Source organism: Alosa sapidissima, chromosome 7, assembly GCF_018492685.1.
Source record: "Alosa sapidissima isolate fAloSap1 chromosome 7, fAloSap1.pri, whole genome shotgun sequence".
Lineage (NCBI taxonomy): Eukaryota > Metazoa > Chordata > Actinopteri > Clupeiformes > Clupeidae > Alosa > Alosa sapidissima.
Window position 1 is genome coordinate 22,998,108 of NC_055963.1, and position 26,516 is coordinate 23,024,623.

Here is a 26,516-nt window from a genome sequence, read left to right on the forward strand (position 1 = left end):
GTGTGTGTGTGTGTGTGTGTGTGTCCAACAGAAACAAGCCTCCGTGGCAGCAGAAAACAGCATCCTCTGCAGTTTCTTGCACCACATGGAGAAAGGAGGGGGGCGTGGCTGGCAAAAAGCCTGGTTTGTCATTCCAGAGAATGAACCTTTGGTGCTCTACATCTATGGTGCACCACAGGTGAGACATTCCTGTGGTGGTGTTTTCCTTGTATTCTTGTGCAATGTAACCTCTGTCTGTTTTAGATATACTGCAGCACAGTGTTAATATGTAAGCAGTAGCAAACCAATCGTATAAACAACTTGCACTTGTTAACTTAACTTAATAACCTCATGTGTTTTATTGCCTACATTGTACAATACAGTTTAACTTGGGTCACATATGAAAGTTGTATTCCTCTTTTTTCACGTGCATTCATGTGCAAGGTCAACAAACTAAGAAACAAGAGACATGTTTCATATGCACGGCCGCTTGAGGCATCAGCTGATTCGTTTGTTCTCTTCTTGTGTCATGCTCAGGATGTGAAAGCCCAGCGCAGTATTCCTCTTATTGGGTTCGAAGTCTCCCTCCCAGAGCCATGTGACCGGCTGGAGCGCCGCCATGCCTTCAAGATGAGCCAGAGTCACCTGACGGTCTACTTCAGCGCCGACAGCGAGGAGCTGCAGCGACGCTGGATGGAGGTCCTATCACGAGCCGGCAGGGGGGAGGAACTACAGTCCCACGGGCCAATCTCAGAGGCCCTGGAGGAAGAGGGGGAGGAGCTAGCCCCTGTGGGAGAAAGCACATGATTTGTCTATAAACAAAAAATATTACAGATATCATCCCCTTTTGCACACACTCGAAAAACTTAACAAAAACACGAGCGTACATGAACAGTTACAAACCACAGACACACCCTCTCAGACATACAGACACACGTCAAAACACACACACACACACACACACACACACGCTCACTTCTCTGTACTAAGTGTCAGTTGTCAGTTGCATGCAATATCTACAAGGTACGTTTCTCCGTGTATTGCTCATCTTGTGAGTGACCAGTGTTTGCAATCCTGCCAAAGTGTACACACCCTCAAAGAAGACGCATCAGAGACAAAACACCATATACGCTCTTACTGAATAGAAACCCCCCTTTCCCTCTGGCTAGCGATACTTCTTCTGTTGTTCAGTTGCATAGCACCCCACTCTTTCTGCCAAACTTTGCTGTGTTGTTTATTAATGAGTGAGGTCTGTTTGGGGTGGAGTGTTTGTAACTTTGTTCTTGCTGGCAGAAGGATTGTGATATTTCTTACTTCGCTGTGACAGTTCTGTTAATATCATTGAGTGTATTTACATGGAAAGGAGCAGTCAAGTTCAGTTGTGGGATATGGTGAGCTTAAGGACGGCGAGAGGAGTAGAGAGAAGAGGACAGGAGAGGATATGCCACTGTTAGCCTCCATGCTGATGACACTCCAGCTTGCACAATGAGAGAGACTGCAGTGTGTCACTGATGGGTAATGGCGCCAAGGGTTTTAGAGACTTTGTATTTTTTAGAGAGATGTATGTACGTACGTATAATCTGGCAATAGGTCCCTGTCCTGTTAAGGTTCCCATAGTGGTGCTTGTACAAGCATATACATAGACACTTTAAAGAACACCTAGAAGGGGCCAAATGGCTCTGTGTTATTGTGCAAAATCTCCCATAGACAGGGCAACTCCCAAGGGTGCTGTATTATGAGCTTAAAGACCAATCAAGCAATTCAGCCACTTTTAACAATCTTATTAGAGTCAGTGTCTAGTGCCTGTCCAGTGTGCTAGACACAGGCTTGAGAGGGCTAATGGCCCTCAGCACTGTAGAGGGGATTTGCTTTTTTATGATGACTAAGTCCTATTTTACTAAACAGCCCCTCTGCCATCCAGTGGAGTGCGGCTGTATTACAGCGTCTTTATAAGGCTGGCTAACGTTTTTCCCCTCAATCAATTGTACAGAAAGGAGATTAAAAACTCCCCAATAAGAAAACAATTTTTCACTGAATATCTATTGTTTCATTTATATATATATATATATATATATATATATATATATATATATATATGTGTGTGTATATATATATATGTATATATATGTGTGTGTGTGTGTGTGTGTATACATGTATGTGTGTATACATACATATATATATACATATAAACTGATTGTGACTGAAACTTTAGTTTTTGAAATATACACCCTAAAGCTCATGTTTTTAACTTGAGTATGTCATTTTGTGAATTTGTGCATGGAAGTCAGGTCAGCGATAGAAAGGCTTTTTCTGGTATTTGATAAGACTGTAGATAATGGGAGCGAATTTGTAGCAAGATGATTTTAAAAAGTCTGAAACTGGGGCAGATTCTTATCATCATAACATCAGTGGTAAAGCCTTATGAAACATTTTGATAAATAATAGAGAGAGAGAAAGTATATATGAAGAAATACATGGCAGATGTTATGATTGAAATATTGAGTGTTTTGAATAGCAGTGTTTTTTGTGTATACAAAATTACAAAAGGGTATTGGCACCTGCATTTGTAAATATAATTTATTCTCCTCAAAGCCCAGTTTTGTGGGTCTGGTATCGTTGAGAAGCTTGGTGTTTTCTGTCATTTGTGGTCTGATTTGGACTTCTGATAAATGTGATGGATCATACTAATGGGAATAGCTATAGCTCTTATGTCTACTCCCCATACGGTTTACTCAAGAAAAGAAACCTTTGACTTTTACTTTTATTTGATTTCTACAATACTTACCAACTCAGAATACCTGTGAAACTAATTTGGTGTTGTTTTTTTGGTACTGTTTGATCTTGCTCTTTCTTGTCAAACAATTTCTCTATTTGAAAGCCAGACCCAACCAGTCAGAATGCTAAGGGTTGTATATAAACAGTCATTTTGTGTCAGTTTTCCTTTCTTTCACGTGTGCTGTCCAGCAAGAAAATCCAGAATATGCGCACTTCAAGTCGTGAGATGAGTATGTGAGACCACGTCAACCAGTTCCAGATGTTATTAACATCATATAGTGCTGATTAATGTCCAGTATTTGTTGTGAGAGAAAAACAGAGAAGCCTGTCATTTAGTTATGAGATGAGAATGACCATTGTATGCACCTGCTGGATGATTATTTTTATCCCCTCAGCATTATAGTTTTCTGAATCATGCCTTACAGTACAGTACTTAGTGTTATCATCATTTTTATTTTACCTCTGCTTTTGCCAAAGTATACTGCAGGAACATGACTGAGTCATTGAATGAGTCATTCAGTACATTTCTGTTTAATTGTGTTTATCTATGTGTGTGTTTTTTTATTTTATTTTTATACCTTGTATTTATTGTAATTTTCTTTTTTTTTTATTCCAGTTGCATCAGGCCAACACACAAATCAAGGGTTTTAACATGTAAAGGTGGTTTAATTGAAAGCAAGTAGAATCTGTTCATGTTCAGATTAAATATTCTGTACCTCTAATTTAATTTAGTGCATGAATTTCTGTTTTTATTGTTTATTTTTCATTATTACTGAGGCTTAGTCAGATTATGCACACTCTAGCAAGTAAACTTGAGTAGACTGGCGCCTTGGTTACATCATGTTCATGTTATCCTAAAGCAGTAATCTTGCCTCATTTTTCACTGTTTTTATCCTGGTGACAGATATCTGATTTTTTCTTTGTTGAGTTGCAGTTCAGCGCATGTTCATCTTGAGTACAAACGCATGTATCGACATAGGACGCTTCAGCCTACGCCCCGCCTGAAGAGATTGTGCGATATCTTGAACATCCGAGTTCCTTTTTTAATATACCCTTCTTTGAATTCAGATAGGGCTCTGTGCCTCACTCTTTCAGGAGGCTACTCCTACAGCCAACATGACCAGATTATTGCCGTGTCCCGGAAACAGCTGTGCTGGCGTGGTGCTTTTAGTTACTGTAATTTAGTTTCAAGATGGGGCCCAATCTGCCATCACTGCAGATGTGAATAGCTATCACAGCGTTACAACCTAGATATGGGGGGGGGGGGGGGACTGTGTTTCTGTTTATACTGTTACAACCCTGTGAAGTGGACGGTCACCACAGTCCATGACACCTTAGCAGTGCTCCTTCTTATGGGAACGTCTGGCAAGATTGAAATGGTAAATGATTTGATTTTTCACAGTGACACTCGTATGGCTACATGCTAGCCGTTCTGTGAGAGTGATAGTCTGTCAACTAGTGACAAGTTCTTAGTGGTCCTCATTTGTCTAACTGTAGCTACATTTTAAATCAGGGATATCTACAGTTGGTCATCGGTGGCCTTGTATCAGTTCACCATTGGAACCCACCTCAGGAGATGTTCCTTCACTGTGTGTGAGTCTAAAAATGTCTTTGTGGCCAAACTCAAATGTGGACCACTCCATCAGTGTGAACTGAAATGCTGTTTAGAGTAAAAATACAAAATGTACATTTAAAAATATTTTGGTTATGTAACAATAAATCAGCCCTAGAACAATTCAGATGTCATTAGAAGACTTTTTAAATTTGCTATGAACAATCTTACACTTAATTTCTTCAAATCAAATAAAATTATATCAGCTGATAGTTGCTTTATTTCAGAATTGTCTAACAATAGGCCACACATGCTACATGCACAAAACATGGCTCCCAGGGTGACTGGAGAAGTACTTGACAGCAGAGGCAAAAAACAAAAAAAACCTGGGGCAGCAGAAGTATGACAAGGTGCTTGGGTGCTGATGTTTCTCTATGACTTCTATAGCTGAAACAGTGATTGATTTGTGCCTTTACCTTTTTATTTCTGGGCTTCATCCATTACATGCCATACTCCCAGAGAGAGAGAGTGAGAGAGCAAGTGCCTCAATCCATTTGTGCTAGCAGACTCATACAGCAGCAGTTGATGCATCTATGCACTGTGAGTGAGTATAGTGTGAGTGGGGAGGAGAGAATTGACTTGCCTGTTACATCTTGCCAGACAACCCACGGAGGAACATTGGAGGATGCACAGGGACTGTGATTGCCTATGGTGAAATATGTTGTATGTGATGGCCCAGACATGAGCAAAGTTCAACGTTGGATTGATTAAGGAGCCTTGCTAAACCAAACCTACTATATGGCACAGTTTTTCATGGTAAACTGTTTAGGTTTATTGTACACATGACATGATTATTACAATTGCTATCATTATTGTTATTACTATTATTATTTTAGTGGCAGGCCACTGGGTACCATTGTATGTTGACATCCCCGATAAAATCTGTGCAAGATCATGACAATGTTTATGAATTTAAAAAGAATAAAATAAACGGTCAGTGTCAATCAATTTGACAACACTCTTCATTGTTTATGAATAGGCCTAGACAACACAATCTTTGAGAGAACCTTTTTAAATAGCCCTTTAAAGCTATTTTAACAAATAGGTTCAACCTTACTCCATTATGCAGGGCGAACGGAAAAAAACACTGGATAGCTGGGCCTAGGCCTACATTTTAGTTTGGATGTAATGGAAAGTGATTTAGTTGTTTGTCGCTGGTGTAGCCAAGAAGAAGAAGGGGTGATGAAATAATTGGTAACGTAAACAAACTTCCACTGTAACCACATTGGATAAAGAGAAACAAAGTACCACTACGCAAGCTCCTCTATTGGTTCTCGGTCTTGTCTATCCAAACTCGGCTGATCTGTTGTTTTGAAGGTTGAGTCATCGTGGATTTTCCCCTCCCGTTCTTGTACAGAAACGATACAGTGGACTACTTTCACTGGTCAAGCTAGTGCGAGCTAAGTATTCGGCTTGGTCACACAGCGTAGCCTGCTCATTCATTCCGGGAAAGGTGAGAACGGCCAGACAGTTCGTTTGGCGGTTTTCTTTGGATCACTACTATAACGTTACTGTTAATTGAATGGACGTACATCAGTTTATAGTGGGTGAGGATAGATTTTCTGCAACGTTTTCGTAACGTTATCATTTGACGCCAAAAAGTTATCGCTCGCGATACAAAGGTATCCAACATTAGCTAACGCTGCCGTTAGTTCGTTAGCAAGACATCTGAAGATTCACATAATAATTTGACTTTCGGTTGCTAACAGCCTTTCGTCCTTTATTTTGTGCATAGCCGATATCGCTAACTTCAGCTCACGTTGACGTTAGTTTGGTAAGAATATAATAAGTTAGTTGCAAGCAAGTTCGTCATCCTAACAGCTTAGTAGGCGTAATATTAGCATCAAAACAGTAACGTTAACGACAAAGCTAGCTGTACCACGTCGACTTGTTCTCCTCCAAAGTCAACCTAGGATCAAAGTTTCCGGCGGAGACATGTCTGCCCTCTCTGCCTCAGAACAGAAGGGTGAAGAAAATGGAAAAGTGGAATTTTATCAAAACGCCAATCAACTCATGTTATCGGGACACCGGGTGCCCCATGAGCAACCCCAGACAGTGTTCGTGATTCTCGACTCTGATGCAGAGGCTATGAACTTGATCAGGTGAGCTGATGCGCAATATTTGGGTACCATCAGCTGAAATGTTGTAACATTTGAATAGATTATTTTGCTTTTTGCCTGTGGTTTTGTTGTCTGAGCTACAGCGTAGCCGAAACCATTGATTTGATCAAGATAACATCTCTCGTGTTTTGGCTGGCAATTAGGACCAAATTGTAAAATCCAAGAATGTTGCCTACAAAGTCAATATGTGTTTAAAGAATAATATTCATTGACGGTTATTATAGTTGTCGTATGTGGTGGACTTATTGATAAGTGTGTAGTAGTAGCCTAAGTTCTTTACAATTTAAGCAGGAATCTTTGTCAACTTCAAATGTTGTACGTTCAATAAAACTGCTTGGTATACCTTAAAAACAACAACAAAAAAAAACATTATGTCAACCTGAGAAATAGTCTGTGTCTGGTCTTTTGTGTGAACTGGCCTGGAACATCTCCTAAATGTTTTGACATTTCACAATGGCCATGCATTTTTGCTGAAATAGCCTGAAGGAAGCTTGTGGTGTAACATTAGGTCAGCTCAGCATTTTCTGACCAAAAGTGGTCTGAAAGTAGCATATAGGCTAGTTTGGCAAGTCGGCAAACTAGGTGCTGAAAATATTTTTGAAGAACAGCACTTGTTATCGTGTAATGAATGCTGGTCAAATTAATACCAGTCTTTCCTGCCCCATGGCCACAATTATGGTAATTAGATCAGGGGGAGATGTCAAATTGTTGGTGCTAGATTAGATATCACAAGAGAATTGTTATCTGTTGTCATTATGATTTTCACAAACAGGCTGTTGTTCATTGTAATGAATCGCTTGAGAGGGAGCAGATGTATTGGCCAAACAGACAGCTTGTAAAATGCATGTAGCCTAAAACATGAGAGCAGTTGATTTCTGCCTTTGTTTTCTATTCCCCTGGCCTTGTAGACGAGTCACTTCAGAGCACCCCAGTGACAGTAGGCCTGACAGTAGGTCAATATTCTACAGCCAAATGTCTCAGTCTGACATTCTGCAGAGTGGCTGAGAGGTTAGATTTTTAACTTGTGAGAATAACAGAGCATGGCTTTATTACGATCACATCCAATCACACTGAAGAGAAAATATCACAATGGCTAGGCTACTCACTTGAATATACAACAAGCATTACGTAATCCCATACAAATGTCATCATGTGTATCTTTATGGCATAGGTGTGTGTATCCCTGGCTTAATGACAGACTACAGTAATGGTTTGAATGCAGGCGCAAGACAACCAAGTAGACTAGTCACTAGGCTACCATCAAGGGATTTCAGAGGGCTGGGAACATTCTTTGTGTAGTTGACAGAATAGTCCCCCAAATGTTTGTAAGCATAACATCAAAGAATGCTTTGAAAATGTTAAGCTGAAAACCCTCACGCTGTAATGGCCATTTTTACAACCTCTGGTTTGGACCTTGAATTCAAGAGGATGTGACTCAGCAAATTCTCCCACGCCCCCCCCCACCCCCACCCCCACCCCCACCCCACTATTCTCTGCTCCACTCAGATGTTTGAAGGATTTAATTAAGTTGACTTAAGCAGTTTTGATTCACTTTATTGTCTGCAATATAGTATAGGCCTAGTTATGGAAAAACTTAAAACTTTAATAATAAAACTTTGCGATGTATGTATCCCCTTACTTTTATGTTCTGGTAGTTAACTCTACAGCTGTCAGAATTTTCCAGGAGTGGCCTACTTTATTGGCGAGATGTCAGATGCAACGTTTCAACGTTACATGATTGACAATCAGTTCATACAAAATGTGAGTTTGCAAGGAACAGTAGTCTGAATAACGAATTCAGTTAGAGTTTGTCGCCCTCTCGTGGTCATGGAAAGGAAGGATTTAGTTTAGTAACCTCCTATTTTTAGAAACTCAGTCGTTATGTGTTTTGGTCTCTGGGACCGTAGTTATCTCGAGCAACTGAGCAGGCTTATTTAACAGTGCGTGAGAGTGTCCGGTGCAACGATTTTTCACTGTCGCGACTCGTAACCTTGATGTCTGGATTTTAAAACAGCCTGGCGATGAAACGTATTCCCGCGATGGTTTTCCCGGAAACCGGTCAGAAAAAGAGTGCGTCGGCTCGAACGCAGAAACATGGCTACTCAGTCTAATCATGTACTGCAAGTAGTATTAAATAAATCGTTGGGGTTTTTCTTAAACATATCTTTCTGTCGTGTAACTTTCGACCGTCCACAAATTATAGATTTAGAAGTTGTTTGGATATAGGTCGGCTTTGCTGTTCTACGTATGTTTGCCCATTCATGTAACGGAGGCAGCAAACCATCGCTCTCGGAAGGTAACGTTATGAGTGTTCATTTTTCCCACGACACTTTAATCTTCCCGTGCGATGATCCTACCTTTCTTCATTTACGAGCCAGACGCGTTGGGAAGTTTCGTCTTATGTCACATTGCGTATTGTGTAACTTGAATTGTGAACGTGCTGGCAGGACATCAGTGTTTACATTCGTGTGGATCACGCACAGGATGTCGCTCACGTCTGTCAAGAATGAGAACACCTGCTGTGTGTTAAAGAGGATGAGCTACAACCGATTTGCGTTGCGTGCAAGAGTTTTACCCTGTGTAGTGTCAGCAATGATCATTATGATTCGTAGTGATATGTTTAGATTTTTACGTCTTTATGCAATGATACATGATACAATCTGTACGTTATGACTAATGGCCTATGTCCCCATTACTTTAGCTGATCTGTCAATTCAGGCTTTTTGCTGTTGTGGCCATCTTGTTTTGCAAGTGTGTATAGTTTATTATATTAGATCAGCTGTTGTAAAGCACTGGGAAGTGGGAACGTGAGACTTACATTATGGAAATGAATACCTCTCATGTTGGATCTCCTTACTTTGTGTTTGAAGCTCTCACAACATTTCCTCTGTTATTACCAAATCACATTGTTGCTAGTTTTCTACAACTGTAACTTGAAAACTTCATATAGGATGTTATATGGGTCACCTGAAAAATGTTAAGTGCCGGTTGGTTGAGTGGGCAGAACCAATACATAGCACAGCACTTAGTCATACTCCTCCCAGGTTTTTTGTACATCACACTGTCAGTCTGAATTATTTCAAAACAATCACATTCAAACTTACTGAGGTGTTAAGGTTTATATTTGTCCTAATGTAATTTGAATGTTGGTACTACTACCTAATGCATTGTGGTGTTTTCCATTTCACAGTTTGGAGCCTGTCCTTCCTGAATCTGGCATAGTCGCTGACATAGAAGTCGAAGGCATTATTGCGTCTGCTTCGGACACCTTCTATCAACTGAAGAGTCAGCCCATTTCTCTCAGGTGAGTCACTACCTGCCGTGCTCGACTGCTCGGACCAGCGAGTAACAGCCTTATGTGAACTACTAAATCTCTAAAGCACGGTAATCCCACCGATTTAAAACCTGCGAGCTGCCACCCCCTCACTATAGATTTATGATGAGCGTAGTTGTGTTTTAGAGGAAACCAAAGCTTGGTATCCTCCATTTCCTGTTCTCATTCACATTGTAAAGGGGATTTCTATGAGGAACTTAATGCTTGAAGGTACCGCATGGTTCAGATACTTTATTTGTCTGTTATTAACAGTTATAAGTGGATCAAGAATGTGAAACAATAATGGGTTCCTATTCATTGTTTGTATGCATTATCTTGTATTGTAAATGTATATATGCAATATGTTTTTTTTTTCCCCACTCGGCTGTATTAAGTAAACGTTTGTCAAGTCTTCTGGTTTCCTGGTTCAATTCCTCACAGTAGTGTGTCCAGACGAACCACTCAATTTACTCAAAGCCTCTCAGCTGTTGGCGTTATGAGATTATGCAGGCTGTTTTCGGCAAGCCTTTTTAAAACATTCTGGGTTTCGTTTTCTGTCCTCTGTCTGCCCTGACGACCTGGTTTGTGGTCCAGTGACAGGTTTGCACACGCTGCGCTGTGCAGGAGGCAGAGCAGAGAGGTGTTGGGTTCTTGTTTACAGAACATCCCCTCCGTCTCCATCCAGGGACTTCCCCTGTGACTCAGCTATAACCAGATGAGAGAGAGAGAGAGAGAGAGAGAGAGAGAGAGAGGAGAGAGAGGAGAGAGAGAGGAGAGAGAGGAGAGAGAGAGAGAGAGAGAGAGGAGAGAGAGGAGAGAGAGAGAGAGAGAGAGAGAGAGAGAGAGAGAGGGAGGAGAGAGAGAGAGAGAGAGAGAGAGGAGAGAGAGAGGAGAGAGAGAGAGAGAGGAGAGAGAGAGAGAGAGAGAGAGAGAGAGAGATTTAACACTCCTCTATTAAACCATTGTTTAACCTGTTTAACAAAAATGCAGTCATATAAAACCACCAACCAGTAAGGTTTACTAGAGAGAGACACAGAGAGAGAGAGTTCTCATAACCCAAACAGATTCACAGCCTCTGCCATCTTTTGACGCTGGACCTTTTCCTTTTGTGGTGTTGATAAATCACACCACGATAAGCCGTCTGGAAGAGATTACCATGCCAGTATTGAGTTTCCTCATTTTGCCCCCAGACTGTTTTGAATACCAGCAACATCCCAGTGATTCAGCAGAAATGCTCCCTGTACAGAGTCTTTGAAAAATGTTCTTTCAGTCCCCTTAAGAAGACCACCTCCATGACTTTTGATTGAGTGTTAAAAAGAGAAGTGTAGGAGAAGACCCTAGGTTGAAAAAAAGACTAGATGAATAGATCAGACTAACGCTGAGGGTTGCTGTTTTTAGAGGCCCATTTCCTCTGGGAAGGTTTGCCATCTGTTTAGTTCTCAAACACACAAAAAAATCACTCCATATCTTAATTAGCTTACAAGTCTTAAAATAGCATTACATAGACAATTGTAGAACAACACTCCAGATCTCTGAAATACCCTGTTTGTAAAGTGATTATTATTATAGACAGGCTAGGTGGCAACCTGGAGTTGGCCTAACCATATAACCCCAGTAGTGTATGAGCACAGCGAATATACAGTAGCAACTATTGTTTGAGCTAAAGCTGTGCACCTTTCTGATCAGGCATGTGGGGGTGAGCAGTTTGTTACGCCACAAGCCTTAAGCCCTCAAACCACATTCCCCTTTCCCCTTGCATCATTCATTTAGCATGAACATAACAGTAGTATCATGCCTGACACGCACAGACACAAACACACACTTACTCACTCACTCACACGCACGCACACACTCACACACACACGCACGCACACGCACACACTCAAATGCACAAACACATAGAGACATCTGTGCTGGCTAACAGTACCCTGAAGTAAAATTGGTGAACTGATTTGAACTTGACCCCCCCCCCCAGTGCCTCAGTGACCCCGGCCGACCCGGCGCCGTCTCTCAGCACCACCATGACGTCGCGGGTGCTGATGCGGCAGGAGCTGATGCGGCAGCAGGCGCAAGACCAAGAGCGGCGTGAGGCCCAGCAGCAGGCCAACAGCGCCCAGCTCCGGTCCGCCAACGACACTACGCCCGCCATCTCCATGGCGACCATGCTCCCCGCCGCCAGAGCCGCCCCGGCACAGGTGCCCGTGGAGGTGCTGAAGGTGAGAATGAGAGGCCGGCCACTCAGACACAGGATTTGGTAGACACACCCCAGTCTTGGACACACAGCTGTTGATCAGAGTGGGATGATCAAAAAAACAGCACATTGTTGTAAAGGGAAACCTCACGATAAATATTATACAGCACTGCTGTCTACTCTGAGAAGCAGTGTCAATGTCTGATTTGGTTATTTAGTTTGTATTGTTGTCATCCATCTGTTATTTATCTTAGTTTTCTGATGATGTGTATTTCATTTAATCCTATAGTTAGATTTCTGTTGCCATTACTTTTTTGTCTTGTTTTACTAAATATGTATTGGATATATTGCTGCAGATATTTTTTTCTATTATGTTATTTTCTGATGTTGTAGACACAACCAATTTGTTTGCACATATGAGTGTGATTGGGGTAGCTCTCTTTGGATTCTCTAGTGTGTTTAATTAGCTTTATCCTAGCAGATTTCTCTACTATGTGCCATCGATGGTAATTACAGAGCCACTTGTCACATACTCCTACTGCAAGCTATTTCAAAGAGATGAAGCTGCTATGAAGAGCTCTCATTTCTTTTCATATGCAGATGGAGAAAAACTGTTATATTATGGAGGATAAAGTGAACGTGTAGCTGTACCATAATGGTGTGTAATGACCAAGCACCATCTGGTGGCATCCTGTAAATGTAGGGCAGTAAATGGCCAATCATGAATCTACCGGTATATTGTATAAGTACCGTGCCTCTGCTGCGTCTGGTCTATCACATCAAATCAAATCTGTCTTTATTTATATAGCACCTTTTGTGCAGACTTGCAATACAAGGTGCTTACCAGTAACATACCAAAGGCACAGGACCATCTTTTTAATGTTAGCATATTAAAGAAAACATACATGATTTGGCAGAATAGATAAGACTATTGAGGCACAGCAAAGTAGGAGGATTGTGTTTAATGCCTGAAACTGCGTATTTTTCTTTGCTGAACCTTAACCTCCCGACTGTGTGTTCTTTTACAGGTGCAGACTCACCTGGAGAACCCCACCAGGTACCACATCCAGCAGGCCCAGCGTCAGCAGGTGAAGGAGTACCTGTCCCACACGCTGGGCAACAACGTGGCCAGTCAGCAGCTTGGCAACTCCCCCTCGACTCTCTCTGGCTCTGCCCCGGAACTGGCCCCGGCAGCCAATAGCACGCCCAGCAGCCCCATGGCCGTGCTCAGTCTCAGCTCCAACAAAGAAGAGGTGTGTGACCTGTCCACTCTAACTTTACATCACCATGACAATCTCTCATGACAATCTATGCCTTTCCCTTTATGTGGAGATTGAGCTGATTGCATTAGATCGACTCTGTCCACTCTAACTTTACATCACGCATTGTGTGGGTGAATGGGGGGTGTAAGGGTGTGGCAAAGATAATGGCAACCTCATACACCTACAGATCTGAGGTTCATCTTTCAAATGAAATGAATGAAAAAGTAAAAAGATCATGAAAGAATGGACTCCTCTTCGCCTCTCATGACAATCTATGCCTTTCCCTTTATGTGGAGATTGAGCAGATTGCATTAGATCGCTTGAAAATGTCACCTTATTTCTGCAGGTGGATGAATGTTATCAGCCTACCATGGCTTTTGCCCCATACCACCAACGCACAATAGACAGTCTTTTTCAATATAAAATATAAGGCAAATGTTACTTAAATGTTAAATGTAACTCAATAGGCAAATACACCGCCAGCAACAGAAACGGGTTACACAGCATCTAAGGACCTATTTGCTCTATATTTCATTTGGCTGAATATCCACCAGCATACATTTAAGTTAAATAACAAATGAATGAGTGAAATGTGCTTGCCTACATTAGCACCGTAAGCCCATTAATATGTAAAGCTATTTACAAGGTCTTCGACAACAGTTAACTGTTTGCTTCGATTATTTGGCCTCCGAATCTGACATTATAGTTCTCTTTTGAAGTGAGCTCAGTTCCCCCCATGGCCAGCACACAATAGCATGCTTTGTCACCAGCGTGTGAAGCTGGTCGAGTTCCCCCTTCTCCAGGGGCCCTGTATGCGTTTGCTGCCACACGGTGCTGGGAAATGCCACACGCGCAACCCACTGACCTCTGCACACTTTGCACCGGGTGGCCACGCAGCCTGCCTGAGCTGCCGTAGGTGTGTCTGACCACACATGGGGACCTGCAGCTCAGCACAGGATGGAGGTGGGGGGGGGGTCGGTATCCAGAAGAGGCAGCTCGATGTTAAATGCTAAGAGGCCATACTGTGTGGGGGGTGGGGGGCTGAGTCATCTTGTTGCTCAGCTCCGCCGAGCTGATGTTGGCTGTTGGCTATACCCCGTCACTTTGTGGAAAGAATGAATGGGTGCTGAGTTTTAGTGGCTATCATTTGTGTGTGGTCCATGTGTCATCCACAAAAGCACTAGGCAGTGTGTTTTTAGCCCTGTCTGCCGAGTGACTCAGATGGGGAAGTGATGGCTCCTCCAACAGAAGGCTTGCTGAGATGTGTCAAATGGCTACCACTGTGGCTACATGGCTTTATATTGATCCATTATAGTGTTTCTGTTTGATTGTTCCGCACTGTAGATTGAAGACGTCATTGAGGACATCATCAGCTTGGAGTCCAGTCTGAACGATGACCCCTTCATCACACTGATTGATTCCAACTTGCAGCTCGCCAACACGGTATGTTGCTGAATACACAATTCTTCTATGTTCTAAGTTCTATGCATGAGTCGGTGTCACCTTTCTTGTGTGAATGTGTGTGTTTGAGCACACATTGTGTAAATGTGTTGTGTTGTGTTGTGTTCTGTGTTGTGTTCTGTGTGTGTGTGTGTGTGTTGTGTGTGTGTGTGTTGTGTGTGTTAGTGTTGTCACGATACCAAAATTATGACTTCGATACGATACCTGCCATAAATATCACGATGCTCGATACTGAAACGATACTACGGCGAAATCCTAAGATATCTGGAAAAGAAAGGACTCATACCTCCTCCAAGTGTATTGAGTCATTTGTGTTGAATTCGGTGCACTTTTGTAGTGTGCAGGTCAATTCCTACATAATTATTATTTTTAGTCAGTAAAATAGTAGGCCTACTTGATGTGTGTGATTAAGTCCTTTATTTTTTGTTATAGTTCATTTACATTGTGTTGTGTTTTGCCAATAAAGTAGCTTTAAATAGCCAAACTAGGCTAGATCAAGGTCAGTGTTGAAATTATTGCATGCAAATCACTGAATGCTATGCAGAGGGGCCTAATCTTTAGGCCATCTGATGTACAGTATAGGCTTCCCTAGGCCTTCCCGTGTTCATGGGAATTCTTTGACCGTTGCAAAGGGAAAAATGTGAGGATAGTCTTCTTTGCGCCCAGTGTACAAGTACGACGTTCCAACCACTCAGGTCTTCATCAGATGGGCCTACACCATTACCTGTTGCAATATGTCTGTGTGCATTCCTACATTAGCCTACGTCTATTTCTTTGATAACATGATTTGCTACAACGTAACAATAAGCCGCTATTATTATTAGGACTCAACACGCTTTGGTGGTATTATATGCTGTGGGCTTTAATTAGCGCATTTTGGGTAGCCTATCCTACATCTGGGCAATACTTATTGAACAAATTGCAGTCTACATGCCATGACAAATATTACCAGTAGTACTGACCGAACATTAAATAGATTATTTACAAGTCATGGTAATGTTATTCTGGCGTGAACATTGCGCTTTCATCACATTAGCACCCTATGATTACAGCTCGTTATGTCTCGTCAAAATGATTACAGCTCGTTATGTCTCTCAAAATTCATTGATGAAGGAAGGTTCGCTTTATCCCAGAGAACCTTACTCGTTTCACTTAGGCTAGACTAAAACAGAAGAGAAGAACTTGGCACTAACCATGTAGTCGTGTTTTCTATAGCATATTCGTTAACCTGCCGTTCTTTGAACAAAAATGTTGGGATATGTCTGCGAGGTGTTAAGCCAAGTTCCATGCGTAGCCTACTGCTTTTAAATGACTTTGAAACATATTTCACAAACGGGCCTCTGTGTACCTGATGGCTTGCCTTCACTATTCGCGATGTATCCGAAATAGTTGCAGATTTCACTTCACCTTTTGTTTTATCCACAAGGCCGAGGACGGTCGGCAAAGAACTACTGTATGTTGACGTTGGCTGCGCACTCACTCACTCAGAGCTGCCTGCTTGACACGCCCACTTGCCTAGATTCATGCAAGGAGCAATGAGAGCAGCAGTTCACGCAGACACAGAACGTTAATCTTAATAAAGTATCGATTCTAAAAACGTCGGAAATCGTATCGTTTTTTGCGTTAAGGCATCGTGATACCTTTTTAGTATCGATACACCGTGCAACACTAGTGTGTGTGTGTGTGTGTGTGTGTGTGTTGTGTACTCTGAAATGCATTCAATCAATGATTTCTTGGTAATGTGCCTTGCACTGTAGGCATGTTTCTTGGTTGCCTCAGCCTTAATCATTGATTTGGGCTGCTCCTTGCTCTTGTGTGAAAGAATAGACAGAGCTGCCCTCTACACCCATCCTGTTCAACCACATACTTGTCTGATAAGGTTTGTCCACAACATTCTGAGGAGAGGAAAAGCTGCACAAGCACATAGTTTGCCCATTTTTTCTTATCATATCAAACACATGTGTATTTATTGAGTCAAGGCTATGCTCACTGGCGCTCACTGTATTGTTTTTATTGAAAACAACTCGAGGCTTATACATAGCTGAAAGCCACTGTAGGCCAATGACAATTTGCAGCAAAGTTTCCCTTGATCAGGTATCTATTAACAAAGTCCTTCATTTGGTTTATAGTCGTCACACAGCATTGACAGGTTGCTACACTTCTGTTCCAGCGTGTCTAGGCTGGCTGGCTGGCTGTCACTGGTGGGCTAATTGAGCTGTGGAGTTTGTGTGCCAGAGCCTCAGGAATCCAGTAATATAGCAGTGGGAGTAAACATTCACTTCTTACACTTGGCTATTAGTGACCAGGCCCGAGGTGGCATGGGGTCAATTTAGGAGGGGGGGGGGGGGGAGTAGGGGAGAGAGAGAGAAGAGGGGAGGAGGAGAGAAAGACAAGACAGAGAGAGACAGGGAGAGGGAGGAGACAGAGTGAGAGAGATTCTGCAGTGACAGCGGGCCTGAACGAGTGTTAGAGCAGATAGTGGATTTTTTTTTCTTCTTCTTTTTTTTTTGGCTGTGGTCTCCTCCCGAAAGACATTTCTCCATTTTACAACAGTCCTCTCTTTTTTTGTGTGTGTGCTCGCGAGTCAGTGTGGAAAGAGGAAGCGCTGTGTGTTGAGTGGGAGAAGATGATTTTGGTTTTACTGCAGGAGCATGAAAAGAAAAGAAATAAGACTGAGGTAAATTAACTTTTTTTTGTTTCATTCATTCACATGACTTGAATGGGTGTGAGTTTGCCTTGACCACATGCGCTTTTAATGGACACGTGGAACTGGAAACTTGGTTAAAGTTTACCGTTAACGTTTCTGATCTGATTGTCCGGTGTTTGGTGTTTTCATGTTACAGGTACTTTTAAACCTAATAGACCTATATGAGCCAAAGTGCACACTGTGTGTTTCATATCAGCATGTTAGCTATATGTTAGTAGTGTTGGAGTACAGTGAAGCACAGCATGCCTAGGGTGTGTGTCAAAGAAGCATTACTGGTTTATGAGGACATCAGTTTGGTTAGCCTGCTGCCTTCACTTGTTATTACCTGTGGTCAGTCAGTCATCTGCTGTGATTTTGTTTAACCCTGCCGACGCCGTTAAGTTAAATACAAGTGGACTGTCAGTCCGTAGAGAGATCTATAGTTCTTCATTGCCTTCCAGCCATGTCCTTGGTCATTGCCCAATCCAAATGCTGGGCTAGATTTGCAATGTGTAACGGCTGCTCGACGGACTGTCATGCATGAAGTTGTAGGGGATTTCTCAATGTCCCTGCTGACAGAAGGAATTTTTTTAAACCACAGGTGCATTTCAGCAGGTTTAGTGCTGCACTCTGTAGTTTCATATCACTTTTTAAACATTGACTTTAACGTAACAATGACTGGCTTTGTCTTTTGATCTTTTACGCCATTGTATGAGATGTTTCGGACATTGCAGGAGAATAGAGGAGCAAGTTTAACAGAAGCCGCATGGCTAACGTGAAATGTTTGTGTGAGATTAGCACCCGATAACCCCTTGCATACTGTAGTTCCTCCCTGACCAAGGCTATCAGCCCCTGGCATATCCTCATGCTACTGAACGCTGTCTGGAAGGGACGCTTATCTGAGGCTCGCCATGGAGATAACAGAGTGGGTGGTGCCTCGTGTTAACCGAACTCTCTGATTGGCTGTGTTGCAGCTGCCAGTCTCGGGCAACCTCCTGGATGTGTACAGCAGTGCTGGGATGGCCACGCAGACCATCACCGTCAGCAACTCCTGCCCTGCCAACCTGCACAACGTCAAGAGGGAGCTTACCGGTAAGGACCGGTTCCACACACACAAACACACACAGGATACACATCTTTCATTTCTTCCTTTCTTTGTTTCTTTACTTTTCTGTTGTCTTCACAGTCTTGTTGTCTATCTTGGCACAAGCCTTGAAAACTGCAACCCATAGAATTTGGACATAATCCTTACAAAGTGATCTAACCCAACCCACAATATGTAAAAAGTATGTAAAGATGTACACATAAGTAAGGTGCTATTCTATATGCACAGAGAACGGCCTGAGGTCCACTGGTGGCGAGTGCCCTAGTCTCATTTCCACATCCCACTACCCACTTCCCATTTCACTCTCAACGGTGCCGCTGAGAAATAATTTAATGTGTCCTCTCGCTGGGTTGGAGATTATTTACATTGTACAAACTGACCACTGACCACAGAGATGCACTATGTGACCCTAAGGGGTATATGCTGTTTATTGAACTTGACAAATGAAAAATAATGGAAGTGTGTTTCTCTCGCTCTCTCTGGCTCTCTCTCTCTCTCTCTCTCACTCTCTCTCGCTCTCTATCTCTCTATCTCTGTCTCTCTCTCGCTCTCTATCTCTCTCTATCTCTGTCTCTCTCTCTATCTATCTCTGTCTCTCTCTATCTCTATCTCTCTTTCTCCAAGATGCAGAGGCCAAAGCACTTATGAAGGAAAGGCAGAAAAAGGACAACCACAACCTCAGTGAGTTCCTCATCACTCAGTGTTCCAATGTCTGTCTCAGGCGTCCACAGGAAGTCCTTATCACCAGATTTACGTTCTAGACTTTAGACTCTCCCTCCCTAGTTCTCATTGACCTGTATCGCCCTAAACGTGCACAGCACAGACGTTTTAAGAGGGGACTCAATCCCAAGCATCCCGGATTAGACTATGGCCAAGTCTGGACTATGCCTTGCTGCTGAACTTTGACACTCATAGTTAAATCAAGGGAGAAATGTTCCCTCTGAAAACAGACTGTGTTTTTTTTTTTCCTACCTGGCTTTCAGAGGAATGCGCATCAAAGAAAACATTCAGTTGACTTCCTGACCGTTTCATGCCCTGTGTGCCTCTCTCTCTCTCTCTCTCTCTCTCTCTCTCTCTCTCGTAGTTGAGCGCCGGAGACGGTTTAACATCAATGACCGCATCAAGGAGCTGGGTGCGCTCATCCCCAAGACAAGCGACCCGTGAGTTTTAATGATGTTGCAGTATTACTCACATCTTACATACCAGCTGCACACATACACAGTAGTGCTATAGTTCAGTGTCTAGTTGTGTTCAAAACTAGTGGAACAGGGCAAGGTCTGTCTAGTTCCTCCTCCAGCAGTGCCCTGAGCCAGCATATGGGAGTCATTTGTTCTGCGCTCTGCTCTGGGTTGAAGAAGAGATGACTGCTAGTACAGGAAGTAGTGCCGAAGATTTGTACTTCCTCAAATGTCCACCCCAGTGATCACTATAGACTAACTGTAGAGAAGGGTCATGCTCATTTTATTAATTCCTAGAGAGCTCTCAATACAACGCTTTATAGAAACTATTCTTTGACACAAGCTTACGTGATAGACCACTCAAAACTCTGTGCCATGTTGTTGGAGGTGCAAATAACATTGGAGATGCATTGACAGCTGTGTAAAATTCACCTTGGATATGAGTTGATATCCACTGACTGTTTATCACTGTGTTTTAGGATATATGTCATCCAATTACACTCTGCCCTCCAGCCAAGTTATATAGCAGGTTATAGAATTTTGGTTCTCAACATTAGGCGCCTCCGATATGTCTGGTGTTCTAAAGACGTGAAAGAGCTTGTTATTGTTACTATTATGATAGCCAAGGTGTCAGAAGTGAACACATATGGATAGTTATAAAAACTTTTCATCATTATACAAATACACATGACAAAATGCTTTTATAACTCTTCAGCCAGTTCCTATCTATGTGATCTCAATGGTGATGCACCTTTTGTTTGCACCTCCAACAGCATGGCGTACCTGTTGACGCCCACATCCCTGTATGTTTGTATCAAAGAACAACACAAATGCAGATGTTTTTCACTCTAGTGTTTTTAACTGAAGGAATTAAAAGCTTTCTTTCTCTCCTTTCTTTCTTTGTCCTCTCTCTCTGTCTCTTTCTCGCTCTCTCTGTTTTTCTGTTTCTCTATCTCTGTGGTTGTTTTGTACCATGTGCTGGTTTTCCTTGCGCCACTGCTGGGGGGACAGGGATATGCGCTGGAACAAGGGCACCATTCTGAAGGCGTCGGTGGACTACATCCGCAAGCTGCAGAAGGACCAGCAGCGTGCCAAGGAGATGGAGATGAGGCAGAAGAAGCTGGAGCACCACAACCGCAGCCTGCTGCTCCGCATCCAGGTAAGGGGCAGGCCAAAGACACTACACAGATGGAGAGAAAGACACACACACACACACACACATCTCAGCTTTTTTTGCTCTGCATTTGGTATTTTTGTTACCGGTATGTTTGTTTAAATATTTTGCTTTGGCAGTTTTGTCATGCCAACAGAACTCACTGAATGGAAATAGGGTGTCTGTGTGTGTGTCCATTTGAGCTTGCATACATGTGTGTGTATGTGTGTGTGTGTGTGTGTGTGTGTGTGTGTGCATTTGAGATTGCATACGTGTGTGTGTGTGCATTTGAGATTGCATACATGTGTGTGTGTGTGTGTGTGTGTGTGTGTGTGTGTGTGTGCATTTGAGATTGCATATGTGTGTGTGTGTGTGTGCGCTCTAGGGTTAAGAGTGTAGGGCACAGGAAGGAAGACAGAGATGGACGGGCAAATAGAAGGATCTAGAGAGAAGGAAGCCCCAGGCACGGCCACTCATTTCCTTTCTGCTGTGATTGCACACAACCTCGCACACGCTCATCCTGTGCCGAGTGTCAGCAAAGACACCAACAGGAGGCAGAGTAATGGTTACTCCGAAGTTGCATCACACTAACGGTCAGCCTGTCCCCTCCCCTCCCCTCCCTGTTCCCACAGGAACTGGAGATGCAGGCCCGTCTCCACGGCCTCGCCGCCTCCGCTGCCCAGAGCTCCGAGTTCTTGCTGACTCAGCAGCAGCAGACAGCGGCGACTCTGGAAGCGGCGGGGGCCGACTGCCTCTCCAAGAGCCTGCTCAGCCTGGGCGGGGGGTCAGCGCTGGGCCAGTCGGCCGCCTCCTCCTTCCTGTCGGAGGCCTCGGCGTCCATCGCCTCCCCGGGAGCCCTGGGCAGCGCGCTGGATCTGGGCACGCTCACCTTCGCCGAGCTCGGCGACGACTCGGCCGGCTCCATCTTCAGCCCGGCGCTCATGGCCGAGATGGGCCTGGGGGACATCCTGATGGACGACGGCAGCAGCGGCAGCGCCATCGGTGCCCTGTCGCCAGTAGGGGGCGCCGACCCACTCCTCTCGTCCGTCTCGCCGGGCGCCTCCAAGACCAGCAGCCGCAGGAGCAGCTTCAGCATGGACGAGGACTTGTGACGGACGACTGGGGCATAGCAGTGACGTTGAGTGAGACACAAACTCAGAATCGTGAGGCTCTGGAAGCCATCCTCCCTTTCCCTGGGGACGTCATGGGAGACACCATGCTCAGACGTCCACTGTCATATTGAGTTTTCGGGCCAACTGTAGCGTAGTGCTTTGGCAATGTGGACCTTCTGGCATCTTCTGATAGTACTGTGTTTTAGCAGAGCTGTCCCCCTCCCTCTCCCCCTGGGTCCCTTCTTCTCCACACGGCTCCTTCTCTCCCTGCCCCGACGTAGGCCCTGGAGATCGTCTATCGGCCCTTCAGAGCCGCTCCATAGCCACAATGCCTAGCATTTCTAGCGACGTGTGCACGAGGCGGTTTTGTTTTAGTGGGAACAGGTTCAAACCGTTCATGAACAATGCAATGCAATCTTTTTTTTTTTCTTTTTTTTTTTTTAACCTTTTAGGTTTCTCAGTCATTGACAATAACTATATGTGATACAGATTTGATGTACATAGACCACAGGATTAGGGACAGAAAGCCCCTTTAATCATGCTCTTCTCATGTCACTGTACAGCTTTCAAAATAGGTCTGAGCTCCCTGTTCACTGTATACACAAGCCAATGATTTGGATACTTCTGTCTCCACTCTGTTTTAGAAAACATGGAGACGGAGCAGAATATCTGATACAATAATGGGTTCTGACAGAGCGTCAGGCATTGCATTTATATCATCTACAACCTAGAGGGTTTTTTTTTTTTTAAATCATCATGATGAAAATAGAGCTGCTTTCTTTTGCTGAGAAAGCCACCCAACATGAAAGGGATCGATCAGCATTCGAGATTTATAGCACACATACACACAGCAGTCTTCTCAAAACAAGCCTTTTTTAAGCCATCTGTGAATGAGGTAAATGATGGTCTGCTCTGGGTCAGAGGAAGAGGTAGGTGTAGAATGCTCAGGAAAAAAAAGAACAGAAAAGATGTTTTTCCCCATTTTCTCCTTTTTTTTAGTCTGCTGGGAATTTTTTGTGTGTGTCTGTCTTTCCTGTGGATTTTGCTGGAGCCGAGAGGCGGTGATGGCAAAGCAGAGAAGCCAGTTTCCTGTGTGTGTGTGTGTGTGTGTGTGTGTGTGTGTGTGTGTGTGTGTGTGTGTGTGGGGTTTACACATGAGGGAGGATGTAAGTAAAAAGAGCTGTAGAACATCTTGCATAACAGACCCTCAGAGTTGTCAGACCGTGTCATTTTGTAGTTAAGATGGCCTTTGTAATATCATTTGTCTTTGTAATATTCTCTGTGTTGTTTTTACATAGTATATTTTCTTAACCCCTCAATCTGTAAATGGAGGTTATTCATTAATTCACTCATTGATGGCATAGACGAGATTAGGTGGAAGATTTTTTACCTTGCTACTAATCTCGGTATGGCCCATTGGTATGTGTGTAGAACTCCGCAATTGACCGAATCCTTTATTTCCTGTCTGGCATAAACGCATATTTTGATTCAGGTCATGCAAAGCATCCAAATTCCCCTCCGACACAGCACCTAAATGAAAAATCTGTTTTGTGCAGCGGTGCCCCTTTATGAGTGTCAATCATGCCCCCGCGCATAATCCTGTCTTATAATGTTTGTGTAGAGCCGCCACGTTCTGCGTCAGAGCTGAGTTCCTGTCAAATGCGTCAAATTCCAGTCTGCAAAGCTGCTGTAAGCAGTTCCTGGTAACTTCAACCAGACCAGGCGGGGGAGTCCACACTTTGCTCTCTGTGTGCTGTGCTCATGTTAAATAATTGGCAGGCAAGTCTTCTGTGTGCTTTCCAGAGTTGCACAGACTTCTTAAATTGCTCAGGAGAGTCCCCCATAGCGTTACGTTTCTCGTTGGCTCTCGCAATGTAAGGATATCTAGCACGATGAGGCTGCTGTAAAAAATGCTGTTTATGGTAGTTTACTTGCTGCGTATCCAGTTCAATCATTCCTCTTTGCTTTCTCTTGTACAGATGTCGCCCCTCCATGCATGTTTTCTGCATAGCAGCTCTAACAGAAATAGTCATGTAACATAACACTGGTGTTGCATGGCCCTGACTAAGACAGCATCTGGAGAGTTGTGTCCAACTCCCATGATGCCTTATATTTGGCCTTAACAAAGGGATAACAGACTTTACTCGTTAGTGGTGTAAATGGTGCTGATTTTTGTGTCTGTGTCACTCTTTGAGTTGATCAACTGTTTTATCATTCCGTTGGGTGTATGTTGCTATTTGTGTACACTCTTAATTTATACATCATGGGTTTTTTTAGGCAGAAAGAAAATTCCAATGAGTTTTTCCAAGTGGGCTTTTAGAACGACCAGTAGATTACTCTTGAGAGAGAAAATACTTTTGTTTTGTCGATGCCACAACAGCAACACACAGATCATGTAGGGGACACTGACAGCATGGCCCACGCCAAATCCCCCAGGATCCCCTGTTTTTGCAGAAATCACTCAGCTAAATGAAGGAGAAACCTTCAGTGTTCAATCTTCACTGTCAAAGAGTCCAATGTTACCTGGTCAACACATTAGGACAGCTAGATGTTCTGTTCTGTTCTCAGCTGTTTGTTCATACTGTACATGGCTTGTTTGTGTATGTTTGAACCTAGTATCTGATTGTGTGTCAAGCAATATGACTGGAGGACAAGAGTAGCCAACACTTTTATGTGTCGTTGTGACAGCACTTGTAAAGACAATTACTTTTAAAAAAATTCTCCCAATAATATTTACAAATAAAAGTATTTTTATTCAATTTTTAGTTCATCACAAAATGCCATTATCTACTGAAAGTGAATTATACAAGTCAATAATTAATTGTGAACCATATACATATCTATCTACATATATATGAATATAATAATCATAGTTTGTTAGAAAGTTTATTTTCTTTAATACTGTTTCATTGTGTAGACAAAAGTCTATGAAAAACTTGTCGAGAGATTTTTTAATAATAGTTTTATGAGCAGTGAGGTTCTAATAGATTAAATGCAGGACATTTCAGTGGAACCCGTGTAGCATAAGGGAATGCCTTGTGTGTGGGTCGCACGTGTGTGTATGCAGCTGTGAGTGAGTCCTGTCCCGGGGTTAAGTTCTGACCGTGGCCAGTTTCTGTGCTGTAGGCCGAGTTCACCCACTCAAACGCAAACATGATGATGTCATTGGCACAGCCTCTGTGTTGTGGCTGCCCTGCCTGCCTGCCTTGCCTAACCCTACCCTGCACATTCAGCATGGTGGTTAAAGTGGTATGTCTCCAAAAAGATAAAAGACATGTGTGCAAGTTCCTATGCAACTGTTGTGAACTGTGATGTGTGAAGTGTTTGTGCAGTCGCGATCAAGTCACCATATATTTGCTGCAGACACATCTTAGTATCTTTAGCAGTTTTTCATGGCACATACTGTGGACACCCTGTCAGAATATTCAGTGTTGTTACGAATACCCTTAAGTGAGGCATTTACAATGAAGTGTGAGGTTTCATGAATTATTCTTCAACCATGGTTTTTTGAGAGAAAGTACAATAATCAATTGAAAACAAACATTTTGTGGCATTTTCCCCCCACGAGACATTTAAAAAATGTTCGAGACACCTTCTATGTGTAAAATATTTGTATGTCCTGGCTGTAATGTGCAATTAATGTGTACTACAACGGAAAAAAGAAATAATCTTACCTTCATCATATACACTAGACATGTGATCAGGACTGTAGTGGAGCCATATGATACATGGTAATGTTTACTTTACTTCTCTTTTGAGTTGTATTTTATGATAATCATATGCAGTGCACAAGTGAGACCTCGCTGAGACGTGAAAGGGAAATTTTGATGTCTTCTGTCTATCGTGTTATCGTTCTTCTCACTTCTGCTTAGGGCTGAGGAGTGCGGGTGCTGTCATAGGCTGTTAGCACCACAGCTACGTGATGGCGATTTTCAATTCCCTTTGTTTTAGTCACTGACTGGGTATGTTATTTTTTACCTTTTACGTAAAATATCTATTAAAAGTGATTTAAAAACTTTCTATCTTTGTCTTTGCGGTTCTTTGTCCCAGAATTAAGTGGCAGTTTGTGGTTTTATCATATTAACAAGCATTTAAGTATTGAAATGACTATGAATTGAATATACATTTCAATTTCTGAACATGTTTTTTTGTACTAACAAAGATACCCCTGCTAACCAATTTCCCTCAAGAAGGGTGTTTGAAGCAAATGTGGAATGCAAGTCAGTTGTTATAGTGAATCTTACTTATAGAATCAAATATGTACCTCTAGATGGCACTCTTGGTCATGAGTTGATGTTCTTGTGTTCAGACTAGCAGTGATATACCAATGAATCATTGATGAGCACTGTAATATGTACAGTTGATTTGAATGACAATAAGGCATATGCATATCATTTTGAAATCATATGGTTTTTTTTAGTCAAGCAACTCTCTTTTAAAAAAATAGGGCTTGTTAAGGGATTCGGGCAGGGGATGCAGATGTACAAAGACACTCATGACTTCTCATATTTCAAAAGTGGGCCCCCACTGACTTAACTAGAACGATTCTGGTCATGCTAATTTTAACCA

General features: G+C 42.8%; 2 protein-coding genes and 1 long non-coding RNA gene across 9 annotated transcripts in view; 2 read left to right on the forward strand and 1 right to left on the reverse strand.

The window, feature by feature from the left end:
• Positions 1 to 2,044, forward strand: part of fgd1 (FYVE, RhoGEF and PH domain containing 1) — a 29,070-nt gene extending 27,026 nt beyond the window's left edge. Inside the window, exons 16-17 of one of the 2 annotated variants that reach the window (XM_042097848.1) lie at positions 32 to 178; positions 517 to 2,044. In XM_042097848.1, the coding sequence (XP_041953782.1) occupies positions 32 to 178; positions 517 to 786 (417 nt within the window). In that variant the 3' untranslated portion in view covers positions 787 to 2,044. The remainder of the gene's footprint in view (positions 1 to 31; positions 179 to 516) is intronic. The other variant, XM_042097849.1, reaches the window with a different exon arrangement.
• LOC121713333 lies at positions 315 to 8,957 on the reverse strand. The gene is made up of 2 exons (XR_006032798.1): positions 8,844 to 8,957; positions 315 to 766 (listed from the first exon to the last, which is right to left on the reverse strand). It is a non-coding gene; the product is annotated as an uncharacterized LOC121713333 (long non-coding RNA).
• On the forward strand, positions 5,634 to 25,967 carry tfe3a (transcription factor binding to IGHM enhancer 3a). Of its 6 annotated transcripts, none has more exons than XM_042097854.1 (11): positions 5,634 to 6,468; positions 9,677 to 9,790; positions 11,775 to 12,015; positions 13,019 to 13,243; positions 14,597 to 14,695; positions 18,374 to 18,491; positions 19,129 to 19,185; positions 19,589 to 19,664; positions 20,456 to 20,485; positions 20,694 to 20,841; positions 21,468 to 25,967. In XM_042097854.1, the coding sequence occupies exons 1-11, from the start codon at positions 6,302 to 6,304 to the stop codon at positions 21,945 to 21,947; spliced, it is 1,755 nt and encodes a 584-aa protein (XP_041953788.1). In that variant the 5' UTR covers positions 5,634 to 6,301; the 3' UTR covers positions 21,948 to 25,967. The 6 variants fall into 6 exon arrangements, with proteins under 6 accessions (XP_041953788.1, XP_041953786.1, XP_041953787.1 ...); XM_042097852.1 differs by having other exon boundaries at positions 5,635 to 6,468; positions 20,685 to 20,841; XM_042097853.1 differs by having other exon boundaries at positions 5,635 to 6,468; positions 19,135 to 19,185; positions 20,685 to 20,841.
• Positions 25,968 to 26,516: the final 549 nt, after the last annotated feature.